This window comes from Argiope bruennichi, chromosome 10, assembly GCF_947563725.1.
Source record: "Argiope bruennichi chromosome 10, qqArgBrue1.1, whole genome shotgun sequence".
Classification (NCBI taxonomy): domain Eukaryota; kingdom Metazoa; phylum Arthropoda; class Arachnida; order Araneae; family Araneidae; genus Argiope; species Argiope bruennichi.
Genome location: NC_079160.1, coordinates 58197046 through 58217047, shown reverse-complemented (window position 1 = coordinate 58217047; position 20002 = coordinate 58197046). Strand labels below are relative to the sequence as shown.

The 20002-nt window shown below is 32.0% G+C and overlaps 2 protein-coding genes across 2 annotated transcripts in view; both read right to left on the bottom strand.

The window, feature by feature from the left end:
* LOC129987994 (extracellular matrix organizing protein FRAS1-like) overlaps positions 1–10754 on the bottom strand; it is a 71700-nt gene extending 60946 nt beyond the window's left edge. Inside the window, exons 1-6 of the mRNA XM_056096059.1 lie at positions 10570–10754; positions 8101–8263; positions 7883–8015; positions 6041–6385; positions 5880–5962; positions 3214–3397 (exon numbers count right to left, since the gene is read on the bottom strand). Coding sequence (XP_055952034.1) covers positions 3214–3397; positions 5880–5962; positions 6041–6385; positions 7883–8015; positions 8101–8263; positions 10570–10673 — 1012 coding nt within the window. The 5' untranslated portion in view covers positions 10674–10754. The remainder of the gene's footprint in view (positions 1–3213; positions 3398–5879; positions 5963–6040; positions 6386–7882; positions 8016–8100; positions 8264–10569) is intronic.
* A 190-nt stretch (positions 10755–10944) lies between these two features.
* The window catches only part of LOC129987545 (extracellular matrix organizing protein FRAS1-like), a 67734-nt gene continuing 58676 nt past the window's right edge, over positions 10945–20002 (bottom strand). Inside the window, exons 26-31 of the mRNA XM_056095513.1 lie at positions 18488–18630; positions 17393–17497; positions 16827–17079; positions 14833–15111; positions 12902–13105; positions 10945–11090 (exon numbers count right to left, since the gene is read on the bottom strand). Coding sequence (XP_055951488.1) covers positions 10945–11090; positions 12902–13105; positions 14833–15111; positions 16827–17079; positions 17393–17497; positions 18488–18630 — 1130 coding nt within the window. The remainder of the gene's footprint in view (positions 11091–12901; positions 13106–14832; positions 15112–16826; positions 17080–17392; positions 17498–18487; positions 18631–20002) is intronic.

Here is a 20002-nt window from a genome sequence, read left to right as displayed (position 1 = left end):
TTGGTCGCCAAAATCGCTAAATCCGTCGCTATGTCGCCAAATGGTCGCCAAGCTCTATTTTGCCACTTAATATTGTAATTATGTCATATGTATATACATATTTATATTAATTGCAATTATTTAATAAAAAGTAATTAAAATAATTTTTTTTGTTGGCCTAAGTAGGAATAGACTTTTTGTATATATATTATTGTTTTGTAAGAATATTTTTAATAACCCTTTTTTTATTCTCGATATATAAACTCCTTGTGTGTCAACAGTATACCACAAGGCTTACAAAAGTAAGTCAGTATACTATTTGATAGTGGAAGAAATTTCAAATATAAATTACGCCGGTACAAACGCAAGGAAAAATGGGGGAAGCAAGAAAATACACAAATACAAAGAAGAAAAAAAATTAAAAAAAATTGCTCACATACTAACGGAAACATACAGTAAATGATATAATACAATTGAAGAAGCATGACCAAAATAAAAATAAAATACTCAAAATACAAATGCACAAAGCATAAAAAGTATATATGCAAATATATGTAGGCAAACACACAGAAATAAAATTTAAATATTACAGGGAAAATACTATTAATATATGTACAATAGGAAATGAAAGATGATTTGCTCCATACAAAGACAGATAAATGAGGAGGCCAAGCTATATTGTTCTTTAGAAGGCAGTTCCTGAGTCTACGTCTTTCCGGCATAAACTTGTATCAAAAGATACGATTAATAGTATCCAATATAACTTTTATCAAAAGATATTATGTAAAAAATTCTCGTAAATTCAATGAAAAACCTATTGTTACAAATCTGTAATTTTGCTACCCGGCCCGAATAGTGTCATCGTAAGAAATTCAATTGTACGATCTGCCCTGTGCATGTTGAGTGGATGCCGCGCCAATAACCTCGGAGCTTGGCGACAAATTTGGCGAGCATTTGGCGGTTTGGCGATGAATTTGGCGAGTTTGGCGACTAAATGGATACTACTGGAAAGTTCGAGAACTTTCACGATCCATCCACTAAGACCCAAGATACAGCCAGGTACGCCCTGATTGGTCCGAAGATTCCAGCCCCGCCTCCCGGAACTATAAAAGACGGGAAATCTGAATCTGAAGGGGAAGTCGTGTGTATCGTCAGAAGAAGTGTGTTTATCGGCGGAAGTTGTGTGTGTGAGAGTGGTCGGAGTCGCCGACAGGTAAAGAAAAACTGGAGAATTAGACAGCAAGAAAGCTGCTGCACTAGCAATTAAATGCGCTGAGTTATTACAATTGAGTGGCGGTATTTGTTGTAGAAGAAAAATTTTTTGTAACATTTGGTGTCAGAAGTGGGATTAGTTGGACTTTCCTGTGTATGCCTTCAAACAGAGGAATGGATGAAAAATTCGCATTGTTACTTGCCATGATGGCAGAGATAAAGAAAGGACAAGATGAATTGAGAGCCGGATATGAGAAAATGAAGAATGAATTCAAGATAGAAATTTTAGAAGATAAAAGTAACAAAACCGAAGACGTCCATGATATCGCAGAAGAAATTGAGAGAAACAGCGAGAGCCAAGTGGAAGAAGATCGAGTGGAGACCGGTGTCACTGAAGAGGAATTTAGCCATCCTGAGGATGAACTAAAGTTTGATAAGGAGATGCACAAACAGGTGGACTGTCAAATAATGGCAGAGCTGAAACAGGCTTCTCCGAATGAGTCCCCTGAAGTGGAATCGAAACAGCAAACACTTGGGGATGGAGAAGATGAACTCTGTTTGGACGGGTCTGTTAGTGGCGACCCGTGCTCGATGCCTATGGATTCAGAAGTTAATGCAACCCATTTTGGATTGGATTCATTCCAGATGTTGACGAGACAACCTCTTAGCAAGCCTCTTGATAACTCCTTACTGAGTGCTATGGATGAAGACCACATGGCTGGAATCGCTGATCCCTGTAATCTCGGCCTCGATCCCCTTAAAGAATTCAACCTTTCGGTGGATTTGTATAGGAGTGTGATACAAGTAGGAGCCGAGGAATCTTCTGTGCATCCGGATCAGTTATGTCATCGCCGAGGAACCCTTTCCGCAAAGGCAGATGTCCTCTTCAAAAGATCCTGCGTGGAGAGCTGCGGACAATTCTCGAGTGATGAGGATGAGCCGGGAATCGGTATTCCCGTGAAAGCTCTGCCGACGAAGGTGAATCCGTGGTTGTCAAGAAGACTCCGGAAGGCACTGTTGGACAATCCTGATATTCGGTTAACTCGACAGAAAAAGTTCAAAATGGAAAACGGATCAGCCTGGCTAGAATTCGTTCAGGAGAAATCTGCTGCGATACGGTGTTTGGCTCCATGGAACATCTTGCACTTCAAAAAGAGAAATCAAGTCTGGATGTATAATCCGAAGCGACGAAGAGGTCTGAGTCAAAAGCATTGAGAAGGTTTGGATGGATCGTTAGTCGCCTCCAAATTAGTGAATGATGTCATCTTCGAAAGTGCGGAACTCGCCAAACGCATTAACATCATCACATCGTTCGAAAGCCTACGCCAGCTGTTGGATTGAAGTGGGACTGCCGGGACGTCAGTCTTTAAAGAGGGGAGCAATGTTACAAATCTGTAATTTTGCTACCCGGCTCGAATAGTGCCATCGTAAGAAAGACAATTGTACGATCTGTCCTGTGCATGTTGAGTGGATGCCGCGTCAATAACCACGGAGCTTGACGACAAATTTGGCGAGCATTTGGCGGTTTGGCGATGAATTTGGCGACTAAATGGATACTACTGGAAAGTTCGAGAACTTCCACGATCCATCCACTAAGACCCAAGATACAGCCAGGTACGCCCTGATTGGTCCGAAGATTCCAGCCCCGCCTCCCGGAACTATAAAAGACGGGAAATCTGAATCTGAAGGGGAAGTCGTGTGTATCGTCAGAAGAAGTGTGTTTATCGGCGGAAGTTGTGTGTGTGAGAGTGGTCGGAGTCGCCGACAGGTAAAGAAAAACTGGAGAATTAGACAGCAAGAAAGCTGCTGCACTAGCAATTAAATGCGCTGAGTTATTACAATTGAGTGGCGGTATTTTTTGTAGAAGAAAAATTTTTTGTAACTCTATTAAAGATTGAAAAAATCAATTTCCAATGTCTAAATTAATATTTATTTTAGACTCATTGAAAAGAAATTCAAATAATTTTCATTGGTAAACATTACTTCAATCAATTTAATATTTTTTTTCAAGTAAAATATTACCTGGTGCTAATTCCAATCCAAGATTACGAACCAAGAATGGCACTTCCCTATCATTAACAATCACAATGACGTGTATAGTTTCAAGCAGACTATGATGTCCATCACTAACAATGACAGCAAAAGAATCATTTCTGAAGGATCTGAAGTCCTCATGAACATATAAAATTAGCCCATTCAGCACGTCCTATTGGTAAATAAAAATGTATGAAATTTCAAATTAAAAAAAAAAAGATACTGAATACATCTTGGATATTCAAACACAGTTAAAAACCACCTAGAGTAGTCTCCCAAAAACTTTCTTGTTTAGTTTAGTTTTAGTTTTAGTTTAGTTATATTAACGTCCCGTTGTAAAGCAACACTAGGGCTATTTTGAGACGGACCTCGCGGTCAGATGACGAGGACGACACCTGAGCTGGTACTCCCCTCTCCACGCCACACCACACCAGCTGGAGGACGGTTGGCATGACGGATTTAACGTGCAACAGACTCCCTTACACGTCGGTTCTTTGGTGGTATCGGGTCTCGAACCTGAAACCCTACGGCTCACAAGCCGAGACCTTACCATTAGGCCACCACGGCCGTGGAAAAGAGGGGGGGGGGACTTGAGAAGAAGAGTTGGTTAGGTATTCATCGAAGGACAACTGAAGCTGATGTAAAATGCGCGTGGCAAGATCGAACCAAACTGTCGTACTAAAAATGGAACAGCGTGGTGTGCCACAAGTGCATTGGTGTGTCCACTGACCCAAGTGCAAGTGTGCTATTTTTCAATTCTAAAATATAGTTTAATATAGATCCTGGAATAGGAGAGGCAAAGAGATAAAATGACTTTAAAAAGGCGGAACAAAAACTTTCTTAAAATTTACAGATGTTGACGGCATTCAGTTTTGCGGGTTTTGTTTACAGAATAGAAAATGAGTCAGTTCGCGGTCATGACGAGGACGACACCTGAGCTGGCACTCCCTTCTCCACGCCACACCACACCAGCGGGAGGACGGTTGGCATGATGGATTTAACGTGCAACAGACTCCCTTACACGACGGTTCTTCGGTGGAATCGGGTCTCGAACCTGAAAGCCTACGACTCACAAGCCGAGACCTTACCACCAGGCCACCGCGGCCCAAAAACTTTCTTGTATACTCTCTAATAAATATGCTATCTCATAGTACATCTATTAGCTCTTTCATGCCTTGCACAGCATTGGTGTACAATAGTTATGAAATATTAGCCTTTGGTGAGAATTCAGCATCATGTATCCTTGGCGGGAATATATCATGCTATTCTTGGCGAGATTTTTGGCAATTAATCATTGGCATGTGATAAATAGTATCCAAAAATCGAATTTGTGTTTTAGACACGATTTTCTCTGACCAATTGAAACAAAATTTGATACAAAATTGCTCTTGTAGTCACAAAATTCCGTACCAAATTTGATATATTTAAGTCATTGCGTTTACATGTTTCGAAAATGACAGGCCGATAGAGGTCAATCCTTTGTTGGATTTGGCACAAAATTTAATAGGTGCCTATACTATAAATGTTAAATCTGTATATCAAATATTATCTATCTTAATTAATTATCTATCTTATTATCAAATATTATCTATCTTAATTATCTATCTTATTATCTATCTTCTTAATTTTTTTATAGCGTTAACTTCTATTCAAACAGCTGGATAGACAGATTTTTTCTGAACGGATTTTGCTCAAAATTTGATAGAAATCTGCAAATTTGGTGTTATGACCGTATACCAAATTTCTTCCGTTTAGCTCAAAGTATTTTTGAATTATCTTTGTCCCAGACAGACAAATGAATATTTTCCAAAAAAGTGTCTTTTTAACTCAGTGATGTTTAAAACGTGGATATTGTTAAAATCTCGAGTTCGAATTTTATGACGATTACATTACTTTCTCTATACTACAGATAGGAGAAAGTAAAAATCCATTCATTTTATATCATGAATATTTACTTTTTAATTTCATCAGAGCTGTCATTTTAAAGGTATCATATCAAAAGTTGAAAAAATCTCTCCTAAAATGCATTTAATAATAATTTCGTATATGCATTTAATAATAAGAAAATTTCTTGGAAAATGCTATTTACATTAGTAATAAGTTTAATGCTTCATTCGTATATTATTATGTTACAGTAATTTAGTTGCTTCATGCGCTAGATTAAAAGCTTTAAGAATACCCTGAGCAATATAGCATTAGTTAAATGGCTCATAAAATGGCAGGATGGAGGTATTAAAATTTATGTATTTATTTTATTAGTATAAAAGTGAATTGTAATTAAATAATAAATAACTTTTCAGAATAAAACATAAATTTGATGTACAGACCACAGATTTAACAACAACAACTGAATTGCTTAGTTATACATTAAAAATATATTAAGGATATACAATACAAATAATAAGCATATTTAGAATATATAATGCAGAATTAGAACGAAAAAACCCCTACTTGTTTAATTTCTACAGAAAACACAGGAATTTTGCATTTATTCACGGTTTTTTTTAATAAAGATGCTTCCTTAATATATCATAATTTTTTTCAAGTCTTTGGCTTTTATTTAAATATCGGTAACTATTTGTATATTAAGAATATTTATACATTTAATACGCACCCACATACAAATGAAAATAATTTCTAGAGAACCAACTTACCTGGAAACTAAAAGAGTCTTGCTTAGACAAAGTTTGACTCTGTTTGAAATTTATGGTACTTTTCTGCAGTTTTTTGATAATACCTGCAAAAAATATAACAAAAAATAATCAAAACGTAACTATATTTATATCATCACTAAACTATAAAAATCTTCATTTACCAAATTTTGGAGGGTCATCCAGTGTAATTATCAACTGTTCTGGCTTTGTATCAGCATCTACTACCGATAAGGTAGAATTTGTTATTTTAGCATAACCGCCCACAGGAACGGTTAAGACGTCAACGAACACATGGGGAGTTTCATCATTCATGGGTCGTATAGTTATATTCACAAGTTGTTGTGATGACGTCAGACGGCCATCAGTTATATAAATTAAAACAGTGTCCTGCTCCGGTTCCACGCCTTGATGTCCCACCTGCATGTATTTTATATAACCTTCCATTAAGTCAATGTATGGAAATGCTGAGATTGGAATTCCAGCAAGGTCGTTTTCGGCACCTGGAACTATAAAATGCGTTTCAATTAATATTTTCATATAAATATTTCATATTCTCCGTTATGAAAATTTATCTTCGATTTATTTCATTCCGGAAGGCATAATTTGTATAAGATAAACGCGGTAAAAAATGCGTCAAACTCGCGACACAAGAGCAAAAGAGAAAGAAATTTTTCCCTTCAGTGATTTTACTCTGAGATTTTGATAGAGATATCTTTGACACGTTTCGATTTAGGAAAAGAAATCTTGGGTATCTTTGGAAGAATGTTGTAAACATTAGGGATTTTTATTCCTTCACTTAAAACGCGAGAGAACTATGCAAACAGCAGCTTTATAGAGCATGTGTAGAATTAATTAAATAAAGAAAGTGGAAATGGATCAGAAAATAAGATAACATTTTAGAAAGAAGTTAATACAGGCTAAATTAAGATAAAAATTAGAACATTAATTAGGATTTAAATTAGATTAAAAGATATAGATTAACATTTTCCCAGTTGGGCGTTGATGTTGAGGACTCGGCTTCAGAATCAGATAATTCTAAATTCGAAACCCGATTCAATCGAAGAACCACTTTGTATGCATATTTGGTACATCTGGCTAAATATTATCCTATTGGAATCTTCTTAATCACTTGATTACAGAGAGATCGGTCTCAAAATAGCCGTCGCGCTGCTTCAAAACGAAACGTTAATGTAATTAAGCTGAATTTAAATTTCACCCATTAATTTATGCGACTGAAACAGGACATGGCAAAAACACCTAGAAAAATGTGAGTTCTATTTAAATATGTTGTTAAAAAGAGGGCTTATGGTTCGACACAAAGGAACAGATCTAGGCAAGGTGAAAACTTTTTTCCGTGGGAAGACAAATTCAGCGTGAAAGTTGCAATTTATGGTTTCCAACATATTTAAAACAAAGTTTATTTTAAAGTAGCAATGTACAGTACACTCCCGATTATCCGCGGAATTGGGTGGCGCGGCCGCCGCGGATAACAAAAATTGCGGATAATCTGAGAAAAAAGCTAAAAACGGGTATAGCAAAAGAGAAAACAGTCATTCCAACTTTAAAAAACCGTTTTATGTACAATAAAACGTAAAATAAACAGCACGAAATGTTTCACTAACGCTTAATATTTTAGCATATCACTCAAAACTAACCTAAAATGCATTTTGTTAATGAAAATAGAAAAGTGCTTTGTACTTACGAGAGGCGTCAAGGATACACAGAAAAATTAGTACATATGTACTGTTTTAATACTGTAATGTATTATGTAATTACAAAAGCATAACTGTAAAACTACACCTTCTTGAAGAAATCAGTCATTTGTGTTTGCTTCTTGCTTTGGAAGCATTTTCTCTTTGCTTGGAAGCAAAAAAATAAAAAACAAACTTAGTGCGGCAGGCGCGGATAACCCGCCCGCGGATAATCGGGAGTCTACTGTATAAGCTTTACAAAATAAGTAATCTCAAACAGGAGATTTCAAACAATATATAAAATTGGCTTACTTGGTCTAGAATTTTCAATAAATCCATAATCAGGTTGCTTTTCGATTATAACTGTGAGATTATAGAAAGGGGTGTCTGGGTCAAAAACATCTAAAACGCCGGATGGAATGATTGCTTCCCCGCCTTCATTAACCTACAGATGAGGAATAAAATACTTCAGAGCGCAAATAATCACTTCATTTACATCCATAAAAATTGATAGCTGTTTTTCTACTCACTTGGACATCGCTGAGTACTTTCAAAACAGGTGGATTCTTTATTCTTGGTTTCACTTTCATTGTTAATACTTGATTAGACTGAACATTACCGCTGGCATCGGACACATCAAAATACAAGAAATCTCGGACAGTGTCGTCTCCAATGCCCATATTTGCAGTGTACCTGCATAAAAGAATTTGACAATTCCTTTATAACTATCAGGGAATTAAGAAAAAGATAAGTATAATTATTAGATAAATATAAAATGACAATTATATTTTTTTGTATAACAAAACTGCTGTACAGTAAAAAACTCACTTTTCAAAAGACTAACCAGCGGGAAAGGTCTTCCCCAAACTTTCTTGCGTATTCTCTAATAAACTTGCAATGCTTGTAATACAACAATTACGAAATATCAACTTTTGGCATGAATTTAGTATTTTTAATGAATCTATCGTGTCATCCTTGGCGAGTTATATAACGATTGATCACTGGAATGTGTTAATAGTATCCAAAATTGGAATTTTTGTTTTAGACATATTTTTCTGAACCGATTGAAACAAAAATTTGACACAAAACTGTACTTGTAGTCGCAAAATCCTGTACGAAATTTGGTATTGTTACGAATCTGTGATGCGGCTTCCCAGCATAGTTGGTTCCATCATCAGAAAGACAGTTTTAGAGTCATCTGTATTAGACGGAGTCCGGGTGTCGCGTCGGAGGTCCATGAGCTTAGCGACAAACTTGGCGACCATTTGGCGACTTGGTGACGAATTTGGCGCCAAAATAGATTATATCCGAAACATGGAGAATTTCCCCGATACGTCCATTAGGAACAGAGATACGCCTCGAACGTTCCTGATTGGTTGAGAGGCTTCTAGCCCCGCCTCCTGAGACCTATAAAAGGAGGCAGCCGCAGCTGCCAGAGAAGAGTAGTCGTGAACCAGTCAGAGTAGAGCAGTCGGAATCGGCGGAGAAGAACAGTCGGAATCGACGGTAGAGAATAGTCGGAAGCTACAGGGAAGAGTAGTCGGAATCGACGGTGAAGAACTGGTCTTCCAGGGATTAGCAGAGCAGCGACGGAGTCAAGCTGAACTACGCTGTGCGCTACTGCCTGCAGTAGAGTCTTGTTGTGTGCTGCTGTTTGCACGTCTCTCGGCTGAAGATAATTGTCTTCTCTGTGCTGTATATAGTTGTCCTCTTTGTGCTGTCCTGTGTGTCTTCGTGTAAATAAACGTCGTTGTTTCTTTTTCTACTGCCACCTGCTGATTGAGCGTTCTCCACACCATATAACTCCCACTATCCAAACGAACCCCGGAAATTTCGTAACAATATATTTAAGTCATTGCGTTTTTGAGTTACCGCGTTTGCATGTTTTCTGAAAGTACAGACAGAAAGTCGACCCATGGTTGAATTTGGCTCAAAGTTTGATAGGCGTCTACATTATAAATGCTAAATCTGTGTACCAAATTTTATCTATCTAGTTCTATTCGTTTTGTAATTATCATGTTAAATTACATTTAAACAGCCGGGCTTCCTCTGAAAAAATTTTACTCAAACTTTGACAGAAATCTGAAAATTTGGTGTAAAGATCGTGTACCAAATTTTAACCCCCTAGTTCAAACCGTTTTTGAGTTTTCCTTGTCACAGACAGACAGACGGACATTTTTCAAAATTATGTTTTTCTAACTCAGAAATGTATCAAACTAGCAGATTCGTCAAAATCTTTGACGATTACTATAGTTTCTCTATATGACGCAAATGAGAAAATAAAAATGACTGATCTCATAAAATAGGTATAAATCAAATTTAAATATAAACAAAATAGAAAATTTTTACACATACACACAAGTAGAAACATAACAGTCAGCAATAATGAAATTTTTATAAATAAAATAACCGAATTAAATTTTTATTTTTATTAGAAAAGACTTACTTGGATACAGGCAGAATTGGAATTTTCTGTCCCTTTTATCATTTCTTAAACACAGAGACTGATTTGTGAACTGTTAATTTATTATCATCTACAAATTTTATTTTTTTAGAACAAATGTGCAATTTGGTGTTTACATATGTGATGTTACGAGAACATCCTTAAATATTGTACTCGCACAGCAATGAGGGACAATGTGAACAAAATTATTGAATTTGTAACGAATTTTTTAATTATTTTCTAAAAACAAATTTACTACATTTCTGCTTGAAATGACATCAATTTTAGCTTTTCAAGCAAAATAGCTTGACAGTATGTTTACATGCATCTCATATTAAAATTTGGAAAAATGCCTGTTTTTTATTTTGATAATTTTCTAAAATTATTAAATGGCGTTAGGAATGATACATAAAATGAGTATCTGGTTCCAATTTGCAAATTAAACAACTCTTTGAAATTGTTCAAAATTTCATTGAGTAATTCTTTGAAAGTATTTAAATAAATAAAAGAAGATAAAATTTAAAAATTATAAATGTATGAAATAAAATAAATGTACCTTATAAGCTTTTCATTAATGTCAAACTGTGTGAACCGATCATTTGGCTTCAACAAGTAATATTCCCCATTTCCTTCCTTCTCTAATATTCCATATTTAGGCATGCTTAGCAAACTGAATACTATATCTTTATCTTCAGAAACTAAATCGGTGAATGCAAGATGATATCTTTGAAGAGTCAAGGATTTTCCTGAAAAAATGTATAAAACAATTATACAGAAAGATAAATTTTTATTATTATTTTGTAATTTTTTTGTCAAGAGATAAACAATTACTGTCCCTTTTATAATTTCTTAAACACAGAGACTCTGATTTGTGAACTATTAATTTATTATCATCTTTTGGTGATATGGGGAATGGAGAAAATGGGGAATATTACTTCAACAAGTAATATTCCCCATTTTCTTCCTTCTCTAATATTCCATATTTAGGCATGCTTAGCAAACTGAATACTATATCTTTATCTTCAGAAACTAAATCGGTGAATGCAAGATGATATCTTTGAAGAGTCAAGGATTTTCCTGAAAAAATGTATAAAACAATTATACAGAAAGATAAATTTTTATTATTATTTTGTAATTTTCTTTCAAGAGATAAACAATTACTGCTTTTTACTTTGAATAATTTTGAACCTTAATAAGGGTTCGGTTATCACTGTAATGAAATAAAATAATACAAGAGGTATCAAGAAACTAAAGTAATTAAAAGAAAGAAAACGATTATTAGGACACTTTTATTGCCTAATGAAGTGCAAAGCAATTTGAAATTTTCGTACATGCGCAAATCGTAGTAGGAAAATAATTAAAATTGCAGTTATAAAACTCCTTTTTTAATTTTGGCTTCAATAATATGACTTCAATATACTAAAACATTTCCCAATAAATGCCCTACAAAATGGCACAAATATCTCCAATATGAGTTAACTATTTCTCGAGTTTTTCTGGTTTAAACATACAGACACTTTCAGGAGACTTCATTTCATACTATGTATAGATAAGTGGCATACGTGTAAAAACTCTTGTTGCAAATGCATTTATTATCTAATAAAAGATGCATACATGTCTTCGTTACTTGTAACTTGTACAATACAAGGTAATAAATTCATTTTATTTGAAAAGTTCGTGCTGTAAATTTTGGACCCTTTTGGATTCAAATACTAAAATAAGAGGGCGGCGAATTTGATTTTTACTCCAAGTGACAGATACCCACGTTACACTACTAGTTTCGGTGGTAGAAGTTTAAAAGGAAACTTCATTTTTGGATACCCAATAATAAAATCAATATATTCAAATCAATTCATAAAAAATTGCAAACAAAAAAAATGCAAGAATATGGAATCACATAAATATTACAAATATTTTACTGATAAATGGAATAATAATCGATTAAAAGCTTGTGTAAGATAACGTTCAATTCTGTTATATGTATAAATGATAAATTTATGCTTGGTTAAAAGTAATACATTTATTACATTATGAATATTTGAATAGAATCCACATGTATAATATTTCAAAAGTATTTAATGACATGTTTTAATTTCAATATTCAGACTTTTATACTTATATAGATAGAATACGAGAAAACACAAAATATTTATTTAAAATTACAAAAACGTTTACATCGTTACTAAATCGATAAACGAAAATTTTTTAATAAAAGAAAAATTATGACACAGGGTAGTTATTAATATAAATTCTGATATAATTCAATTCATATCTTTTTTTCTGCATTCATCTCACAGTAAGTCTACTTTTAGAATGTCATACAATAAATTTATTACAATAGTAATTTTTAATTTCATTAGATTTTACCATTATTAAATTAAACCTTATTGAATTTAATATCATTATTAAATTTAACATTAAATTTTACCATTATTAAATTTAACCTTATTAAATGTTACCATTAAATTTCACACAAACAATATAAACCAAAATGCAAGGTGAAATATTAAATTGTTATTTCACGAACAAAGTTATGTAGCTGAAATATTTGAGAATAAATATATGTATCTCTCAGCTAGAATAGGTTAACCAGTAGTCAAAAAATTTTTAAGACAGAAATCATGGTACAGGTGTATAAAGTAATTAAAATGAAAAAGTAATAAAGTAATTATATGAGTAAATTAAAGAAAAAGTATAAAACAATTATATGAAAAAAATGGTATCAAATCAATTTATGTAGGGAATAATTTAGACTAGTAAAGAAGCACAGGAAATTTATATACAATCATAAATTATTTATCATTCAACAGATTGTAACAAATTTTTACAGAAACTGATAAGTTGACAGTAATTAATTTACATGAAACCAAATATCAAGAAAAACAAACCTTCAGTAACAGAGCCCATCAAGGTAGTGGAATCAAGTATAACAGGACTCTCTCTGTCATTAGGTGAAATTTCAAATATTACACGATTTAGAGTTGAATGCCTTCCGCCCATGATGGAAAATACAGCACTGTCATGGAAATTATTAGAACCATCATGCTCATAATATGCATCATTAATAATTGAAGTGAAAGCAAATCCATCATCTGAAAAAATGCAAAAAAATTTAAGAAATTTGAGTAAATACAAAGAAATATGCAGTGTATTAATGACAATTAATGATAATATTTCGTTTAAAATTTATAATAATTTTTTTTTTTACATAGGAAGCAAAATATAATTTCAAAAATTGCCTTAAAATAATTCCCAGTAATAAGCAGGTTATTTAAAAGGATTTTAAAATATATTTATAACAGCAACGACTTGCAGAGACTGATAGTGGCAAAGATTTCTATTAACTTAAAAATTTCCTATTTCATGTTAAAATATTAATACATTTATAGAAACGTGTTTTAATATCTTTCCAATATAGTACACTATTTCCATTAAAAAAAATCGAAATGTTGATTTAAAAATGAAATTGAAAACATACATATAGTATTTCTTTCAGAAGAAAAAAATATTTTTATTTTAATAATGGAATTTAAGATAAATAATTTATTTGTAATAATTCAACTAAGTAATAAGTAATACAGGAAAGTATGGTGAATATACTGTTGAAATGATTTTAAAATAAAATAAAAAAGATTTAAGAGGGAGAGAGAGAGAGAAAGAATATTAAAAAAGACATTGAAAGATTACTATAAATTTCCTTATAATTAAGAAATACTGAACAGCTTTGCAGCTCTAACAATACCAGTTTCTTCCTCTTCCTATTTATATGCCACTCGGACATCCCCATTTACAGATTTTCAAAGAATTCTGAGTTGTAAATAATAAGACGATTAAGCGTGCTTTTGGTACGAGTTGAAATTTAGCAGAAGGGCAGTAAGTTTTAACAATGAAATTGAATTACAAAATGTGGTTAAATATTATTGCAATCTGTAATTCCATAAAACTGTCGAAATCTCAGTAAAGAAATGTTGAACAAATGAGAAATTTTTTTTGAAAAAAATAATTTCTAACATTGTAAGCTGTAACAGATGAGGGCGTTTCAATTTCACACTATACAAAAAGATCAACCAAATTTAGTAGTAATATATTTATTTTCTGCAACACCTTCCAAATTTAGTTTCTCAACACTTTATATCAGGTTTGTTTTAAGACTTGAATACATGTGTTCGGCACTCCCCCCCCTTTTTTTTTTACTGACTTGAACCAATATTTGGAACTTAACTACAATTCTAGAAACATACTACATACTATATCTCATTTACTTCGGCCACTGTATTTTGACTTATAGCGTTTACATGTATGTGAAAGTACAAACCGACAGATGGTCAACATCTTGAAAGATTTGTTTGAAATTTTGATATGAATCTGCACTGTTGATGCGTAATCTGTGTAAAGTTTGTTTATTCAATTCTTTACATGTTCACATGTACTCAAACAATCAGACTTTTCGTAAATAAACTTTATTCAAAATTTGACATAAACCCATAAATATAATAAAAGGCCACATACCAAATTTCATACATTTAACTCGAGACCTTTTTGAGTTACTGTTTTCATAGACAGACTTAACGCTAGATGTCTCTTTTTTGGACTCAGGAAGATCTGAAATGTTTAGGTTTTACAAAATATCTGGTTCGAATATTTTGACGATTACAAAACCTTCTCTTTGAATATTATAAAGTAGAAAATATAATTCTGAAATAGAAATAGTACATGGAAAAAAACCCAACTGGTATTAATTGGTCCAAGGCTAAATTTTTCAAATTTTATATAATAAAAGCCTGTACGATAGTGATTAAGAAATTTAAAATATCCAAACCTTCTTGAATTTCAACTCTATTATCCCCCATCATTTGTATCAGCACCCCATGCTGCGGAGCATTAGTAAGAACCACTTCAAGTTGATCAGCTGACAGTTCATGACCTTCAGTTGACAGCCAGTTATGTTCAAGCTTAACATACTGACCTTGGGTGAGCAAAATAGTACTTTTGTAATCGATAGACGATGCGGGAGATGTGAAATCAATCTTTGGCGGAGTCACTGTGATAGTGAAGTTCTGTACAGGTGATAACTGTGATCCAATTCTAGCATCAATAACTGGAAGAAAATATAAAAAGGTGAAAGTCACATGACGATGCTAATAACCTAATACAACGAATTTGAACCTTTTAATCTGATAGTGTTTATAACCTAGTATCTATGAACTGTGTCATAAGACATGATCAATGTGACTTCCATGATATATATATAAAGAAAAGAAAAAAAAATTCTAAAAGGCACACATTTAAGTCTAAAATCACCAAATTTGGCAAATAATTATTTAGATGAGTAATATTTCATTAAGAAAGGAATTTTTCAAACTTTTAGTTAGATTTCTAATCAAAAATTAAAATTAAAATGAAAGTTCTTTTCTCCAGAAATTTTACAGTATACTTTTGCATAAAAGCCAGTTTTAAGTTTAAACGTAAATTAAAAACTTTTCCATGATGTCAATTTTATTTTTGTACATTTTTTCCCTTTACTTTAGGTAAATTTAAAAAAAAAATTAGAACAATATTTTTCATTGTTTTAGTTACTAGATTTATAGTTACACGGATATATTAAAAGGCGTTTTTTCTGCTGTAAAATTAACAGGAAATTTTTACTATAAAATAAAATTACAGGAATCAAGCCTAAAATATTATCATGTTACGATGTTTTTTGGTTAGAAGTTCGAATCTCAATTAAATGTTTTGGGAAACCGTTTCTCCATATAAGTTAGAATCGTACACATTTCAATTTTTTCAGAAAAGAATTTGTTCTTTGCTTTTCAAGAAATTTTAAATTTTTGAATAATTTGCGTTAAGACAATTTTGTGTACCTTACTTGTTTAATTTTAAAGACGACCTCTATTTATATCAATAAATTTTTTATTATTTTGTTTCTAATAATGATTTTATTTGTCACTTTAGTTTCCTTATTATTTTGAGAGTCGGCCTTAGGAGGCACGGGGCTCATTAATATTATTTAGCCGTCTTAACTTCCTTTAAAATGGCACTACAAAGTTTTTTTTCCACTCCTACTTTGCAAATTTTCAAATTTGGAATGAATTAATAATAAAAAACGAACAGCCCATAGAGTTGGTGAAGACAAAAATTATTCGGACATAACATTTCTTCGAAATATTTTTGTAAATTTTAAAAATGAGGTCAGGTTTTATTATTGTTTAATTTTTTTAATATAATGTATCTATCCTGAATTTTAATTTTTTCTATTAGCTGTGCTTACCCTTCTAGTTGAAAAATACTCTAAGTTTTATCATCTAAATAAAAACAAATTATACAGTCTCCTGCGTTTATTAATCATTCTGTAAAATATACTTGATACAGCATTAAAAAATTTCACTCTCTCCCAACTAAAACTAACCAAGTTATGAAGCTTTGAAAATCAATAATATAGATTATTTGAGACATTTCAATGTTTGCTTTCCTAGGAAAATTCTCAAAAAAATCTCTCTTGTTGAAATGCTTAGAACAAATTCGAGTATTGGCATGTGAAAGACATGTTTCCTTCTGTATTTGAAAATCCAAATTTTCCTAAAATCGGGATCTTTTGGAAATTATAAAAATAAATGCGTTTATCTTTAGAATTTTTTTGAATACATCAACATCTAACGACAGCATAGTTAAGCATTATATGAGCATAAAAATTTTCGTGAAACCATAACAATGGATTTTGAAAAGAGTTAATTCTAAATAAGCTTGTATTCTAAAAACAATGAGCTAAAACTGAAAATATCAGAAGAGATAAAAAAAAAATTAAAATAAACAAACCAACAAATTGGAACATAAATTGCTTCTCAGAAGCTCCTCCATAAGGTGGTGGATGATACACAATTTTCAAAGTATCGATATCATTTTGAGTAAAAGACTGCAGCCTAATTCCAGGTTGGTCAAGATTTTCTAAAAATCCTTCTTCTTTCAAAAGTTTCCTAGTAATCATGTATACAATATCATTAGGTGAAATTCCATTCACTTGAGTTGAGAGGTGGTCACTGGAAATGATGGCTGGATGGTTCTGAAGGACCTGTAAAACGTTTTTTTTTTAGTGTGTGCAACTACTTAAACAAGCAGTGTGAAGCCCCGTTCCAACGGCCCGTTGTCTTTACGGATATGGTCGTAAATCTTCCATCTGATCCATTGTAGGACCACTCACGTCTGTGGACGTCTATCGGGAACTTCACGCAAACTATCGGTAAAATGAGCAAACATCAAAGAAACCCGGAAAACCACAATTGAAGAAAAATATTACAAACTGTGCCAGACACACTGCGCCCACGGGGCGTCGGAACGAGGCTTGCATGTTAAATGAAAGCAATAATATCTTTATGAATTCTAACCATCATTCCGTATTGATTTGCTTGTAATGAGTTTTCAAGTCCTTCTTCCAGATTGAGAATTTCAAAGTCAAAGTTAAGAGAAGATTTGGTATTCTTGTTTTCTACCTAGAAAATACAAAGCAAATTTTCATAACCATCATTAGTAAAATAATTTTACTCAAAATCATTATGCCACAATTAAAAATTTTTCAAACATGTAACTTCAAAGCAAAACTCCAACACTAATCATATATTAAAACCTGTTCCGATAAAAATACAAATATCATTAATTTTCAATTCTTTTAAGAATAGTTAAAATCACATTTCTAACAAATTTGATATATTTACTGTAGTCTATTGAAAACTTTAGGCAGAATCTTGACAAGATGAATTCGAAATTTTCTGCAGAACATTTGCATGTTATTCACTTTTTATATTATGAAAAAACTTTTATTTAGCAAAATATTTAGCAACTAATTTTTGGCAAAGTGATAATAAACAGATAACATAGTGGGTGATACAGATAATAATGAAAACTCTTCAAAGCAATAAATACTAACGTTGTTTGAGATAAGATGAAAATCTACAATTTTAAGGAAATGCAAGAGGTAATGTGTCTCAATCTTTCTACAAATGTAAACATTTTTAAGAAAAAATGTGTTATTTATATTATCTGGGTAGGATGTAGAACTGTAGACTAAAACATAAATTAAATGTGTTCAATGCATTAAGGTAATAGGCGTTTAAGTCTCAGCTTTCTCTCAATTTATAACTTATGATAATTTAATTTACACATTTTTTTCAGAGAATTTTCTCCACAACAAAATTTATAAAAAGAACATAAGATTTCTTTAAATAGAGATCGACTGTATATTTAACAGTCTTATTATTTCTATAAAGCACAATTTATACAGCGAAATACATTTTATATATACATTAAGATTATTTAATTATAATATATGATTTTAAAGAAATTAATAGCTTAATAATTGAATTTTCATAAATTTTTAACAAGTACATTTTTATTTACTTTTAAAATTTGCCTGAATTATTGAATACGACATTTTTTAACGATCTTATTTGAATGCGTATGAGACGAGATCATATAAAACTTACTTTAACTTTTATCTTTAAAGTGCCATTCAAATCATGATTATAATGTATCATTCCATTGTCTATGTCAGCTTGAGTAAAACTTATTTTCTCTTCTTTCATTTCTTGCAACCCAATCAAATTTTTAGTTTTCTTGAAAAATTGTCCTATTAAAGAAAAATAATTTCAACAAGCGAATTATTTAGCAATTAATTTTTACACCAGTGCTTAAAAATACAGACATCAATTTTCATACTGAATTAATCATAATCAATATTTAGTGGCGGTTCGTGAGCTTAGAAAACAAGTAGAACAAAAAAAAAAAAAAAAAAAAAAAAAAAAAAAAAAAAAAAAATTCTTATGAGAATATATTCAAAACACATTTTTTAAAATAAAGAATTTCAACATCAAATTGACCCCAAATTTTTAAAGCAATTATCTGAATCATATTTTATAAAATTATCGATGCATCTTTCTTTTAATGCCTCTTCTAAGGAAACAAAAGGAATGCAGATTACTAAAGCAAACGAGTTTTCACCAAAGCAAGTTGAAAACGAAATTAGAACCAAATAATAACAAACGAGGCAAAGTGATGAAAAACAAATAAACGAGTGAAGAAGAGCTTTGGGGGAGGGGAATAAGGTAACATCATGAAATTGGTCATATACTAAACCATATCAGGAAAACCGAGATTCGCTCGGCAGTCCCCCCCCCCCTTTTTTTGTAAAATTGTGTTTTTTTGGAGAAATTATTTAAACACAAATCACATACTGATTGCATATGAATATTTTTTAATCTTATCTGCATATAAACTGTCATTTAAATAGAAAAAAATCGTGAATACACTTAGTTTAACATGTTATTTAAATCAATCTGCTATATCACAGTATTCATTTTACAATTTAATTGTCATTACTTTTATTTTTGAATTTACACTCAATTTTACAGTGGTAAAATCGGGTCTGAGACGGCGCTATATGGCATTGTCAGCATGAGAGCAGATGGAAAAAGGTTCTAATTGTTAGCTATAAAAAAAGTTTATTTTTTAAAATGTAAAATCACTTTTTTTTTTCAGGAAAGATATTTATATAGCAAAAACTTATCTAAATAAATTTGATCCAAATAGTTACAGCCATTTTCCAAGATGCACAAAATAAATAAATTTATAGATATGCAAGAATTGCTTGTTTAAAAATATAAGATAGATTACAGCTTGAGCAGATTATTTACCCCCAAATTTAATAGAAGAAAATGTCAGTCCCCCCAAATAAGCCAATCAGCGTTTGTGTAATGAAAGAATTTCTATTTTTCATGCGCTATATGTTGTACACCTCCAGCTTCTGTATTCCTCATTTTTATTCATTTTTTTTAGCTTCTTTTTTCATTTTAAGTTATTCTTTTTCTAATTTTCACTGTTCAACGAAATGGAAAAATAATCCAATATGAAAGAAATAGGGGAAAAAAACCCAATTAAAAATAAATAAATAAATAAAAACACGTTTTAAAAATAAATTCAGAATTTCTGCAGACCTGTAGCTA